Raw genomic sequence first — 3,644 nt, 5'->3', positions numbered from 1 at the left:
CCAGTCAAATCCTGGCAGCTGAGCTCGCTGGTAAGATGACAGCTGGTCTTCAGGTGGAGAAGAGAGCAAGCAGAAGATGCTGGCCGCCCACAGGGGAAAGACCTGCAGGACCTACAGTTCAGCCCGAGTGATTCTGGTTTCTGAGAACCAGGGCAGATGGACGGGTCAGTCCAGCTACTGGATTTCTGAGGATGAACTGAGTGTCTCCTGTACAGGACTCCTGGTGCAGTCAGAGTGCTATGGACACTGGCAGAGAGGGTGTCCTGGATGAAATCTGCATGCTTCTGGCCCACTCCCTCATCCTGCTGGCCCAGGCACTCTGGCTACGCTCTGCTCCTTCGCAGGGTGGAGGAAGGCGGGGAAGAGGGTAGCAGATAACAGGCCTGGCTAAGCTCACGGGCACAGGGGCCGGAAGAAACAACCCAGGCCACTTTATGTCAAATTTAAACTCCCCCTACACAGGTGAGTCCTCTTTTCCCATGTTGTCAATGTCAGGGGCAGTACCAGTACCACCAGTGTAACGGACAAGAGCACAGCCTCTGGGACCTGGCAGCCTGGGCTGGACCCCCAAGCTCATGGGCCACGGGCAAGTTCCTGATCCTCACTGTGCCTCAGGTTTCTCATCTGTAAAATGGGAACAACGAGATCACTTACCTCACAGGGCTGTATTAAATAACACATGCCTGGCACAGAGCAGGCACTGTAGAAAGATTCTTTTGCAACAGTGAAAGATACTAGTATTATTCTATGCCACCTTCCATGTTTGCTTTGATTACACACTGCTTTATAACCTGAACTTTACCAATTTATATAGAACCCCGACGTCAATGCATGGCAAAGAGTTTGCTCTCATTTAGAAATTCCTTCACTCTGATGCAGAAACATCACTGGATCCTACTAGTGGGTAACTATGTACTAGGTGACATATAAAAAAATAATAACAACTCCGGGGGTGGGTCTTTGTCTCACTCAAGTTATAAAAAGGCCCAAGAGTATAAGCTAACAGGTTTCCAGGGCAATGCTTCCACCATCCCTATTTATAGAGCAAAGCCTGTAAAAGCAGCTTTCTCCAGGATGCGAATGATATTTACACGTCTGCGGATCCACTGTGGGGCAGACATGTTGCACTGGGGTGGGGTGTGTGAGCACGCTCATACTAGGAAGATGTGTAGGATGTGGGGTTCTTAAGGCTGTGGCACTAGGCAGCCTTCACCGCCCCCCAGCTCCGAGCTATAGACAAGGTGATCCCCACTGTGCAGCGTTCTGCAATGTGGGGCTCCAGAAGTGGGATTCCTAGGACTGAACCCCTCCAAGATCCGCCTTGTGTGTACATGCCTGGAGGGGTGACCCCTCTCAGGAGCATGAGGTAATGGGTGAGATCAGTAACAGCACGGCAAGGCTGGTGGGAGGCAAACGCGGATGGGGGGAAGGACAGTCTTGGGAACCAGTCAGACCTGGATTTAAGGGTCAGTTTCACTGCTTGCTTTGTGAACGCAGGCAAGTTTTGTTATCTTACAATGGGGGTAGTATTAATAGCTATCTCCATAAAGTTATTTTGAGAATGTCAAAAATGAATACACCTATAAAATACTCGATGGCTGAGTGTTAGTGAAGGCCATGTTATACAGATCTCAACTGACAGTCTGATAAAATGTCAAAGAGCAGTCCTAGTCGTTCCAATCAAAACAAGGCAAACCCTTTGGGACACCTACAATGAGGGAGAGAGACCGCTGCTGCTGCCCCTGAGAAACCATAGAGATCCTGGCACGGTGAGATTTTTTAATGTCTTAAAATCTTTTATCTGGTTCATATCTACAAGTTTTCTGTTTGGCCAAAAGTTAAGCAGGGCTCTACACCTAGAACGCGTTGCTTTCCAGACTTTGCAAGCATTCCCATCGTGCTCCAGAGCACAGGGGAGAGCCAGCCACGTGAGAAGGCCCCGCTGCGGGCACACTCACGCCACAATGTAGACAGGATTGTCTGTTCAACTTGCCAGTGTGTCCTCAGCACTAATGAACAGCCCCGAGCTGCCATCAGCTGAGGCACGCTAAAGCCAGAAAGCTTTGGTCAGCCCCCCAAGGTCATGCAGTGGGTGTGCTCACCCACAAAGAGGCAGTGCCTGGAACCAAAGTCATTCTTAAGCCCCTCCACCCCTTCTCTAACCAGTAAGGACTCTCCACTGTCACGTGGCACAGCCTACGTGAGATCTGGAACATTCAGTTATCAGCTTCCTTTTCTGGCAGAGCTTTTAAAAATGTGGAAATTATATTCCACAGCTACTGCAATATGACTCCATCCAAAGTCCCACAAATGCTCAAGCAGCAGCAGTTTGCTCATCTACAGTATGTTATCTTCACCTCCCACTTCTTTTATAAAAAGATGCAAACGTGCTGTGCTAATGACATTTAATATTGGCAGGTCACAGATTTAATAAGAGCTGGTATCAAATCTGCTATCTGTAAATGCAGTTCTACACAAACAGATTAAGTGCACACAGCAAAATTAAATTTTTGAAAAAACTACTACATAAAATAAAAACTTCAAGATCCAAGACAATTTATTTTTTAGTATCGACTCTAGAAATAAAGCATTTTAATTCTCAATTCAAACTAGTAAGTCATTAGGGCAAAAGCCCTCTTTTTATTTACTGCCACTGTAAATGATCACAAAACATATTCACTGTCAAGTGAAGGCACAGGCTTTCAAAAGTGACTGTATTCTACAAGGCGGGGAATAGCCAACTACCTTCTAAGGTGAATGTGCAGCCTGCCATTTCCAACCCCAAAACTCCTCTAGATTCTCAACAGGGCAACCTCTGCTTCACGCCTCTCTTTGGAAAGGTCAGCCCTGTGTGGAAGGCTTAATACCAACATGGAGATCCACCTGAGAATCACTGGAATGCTTTGGACCCAGCTGAAAGTCAGGCTTCCGGAAATGGGAATGTGTGCACCCACTTCTTTCCATACAGTCTCACTCTTTCCACAGGTCGATTACTTACCTGCCCGGTCGTATAAAATGTGGGATCGCTGTAGGCCCTCCTTCACGTCATTCTCTGTGATCAGAACTCTACTGGGAGAATAGGATTGCCCACTCTTCTTACAGAACATCTTCCTAGAGCTTAACCTAGCCAGCACCGCCAGCTGCAGTCCGTTCAACCCAGCTCGGGCGTCACCGTCACTGAGGTAAGCCAGGGTGTCTACTGCCTTATCCTCTATGAACATGGCCGGCCTGAAACACAACCAGGGTTAGTTACTGTCCCACTCAGGCTGCATACTTCTTATTCTGCACATGTCTTAGAAACTCATACTTTTCGGCAAGGACGCTGAAGAGTTCAAGGTATTTGCCTCTTATTCTCACCTTTGTCAGCGTGCTTAAGCATCACCAAGACTACGAACTGGCTGGGTCTCCTAAGTCACCAGGTTGCTGCCCTGTATCTTATGAGTGTCGAGGGTATCTCACTGCATAGATTCACACATCTAGGTTTGTGTGAAACAGACACTGACTGGCCTGGAAAGTCACTGTTGACAGGTGGTCTCTCTGGCTCTACCCTACAGAACAGCGAAAACTTTATTAGAAATGCTAGCACCGGCCGGGCGCGGTGGCTCAAGCCTGTAATCCCAGCACTTTGGGAGGCCGAGACGGGC

At 48.1% G+C, this 3,644-nt stretch overlaps 1 protein-coding gene across 1 annotated transcript in view; it reads right to left on the bottom strand.

Annotated features, from left to right (window-relative positions):
* Positions 1 to 3,644, bottom strand: part of WRNIP1 (Werner helicase interacting protein 1) — a 26,102-nt gene that overhangs the window by 10,867 nt on the left and 11,591 nt on the right. Inside the window, exon 5 of the mRNA XM_011984605.1 lies at positions 2,999 to 3,228. Coding sequence (XP_011839995.1) covers positions 2,999 to 3,228 — 230 coding nt within the window. The remainder of the gene's footprint in view (positions 1 to 2,998; positions 3,229 to 3,644) is intronic.

Source organism: Mandrillus leucophaeus, unplaced genomic scaffold (assembly GCF_000951045.1).
Source record: "Mandrillus leucophaeus isolate KB7577 unplaced genomic scaffold, Mleu.le_1.0 Scaffold27, whole genome shotgun sequence".
Lineage (NCBI taxonomy): Eukaryota > Metazoa > Chordata > Mammalia > Primates > Cercopithecidae > Mandrillus > Mandrillus leucophaeus.
This window is presented reverse-complemented; position numbering and strand designations above follow the sequence as displayed.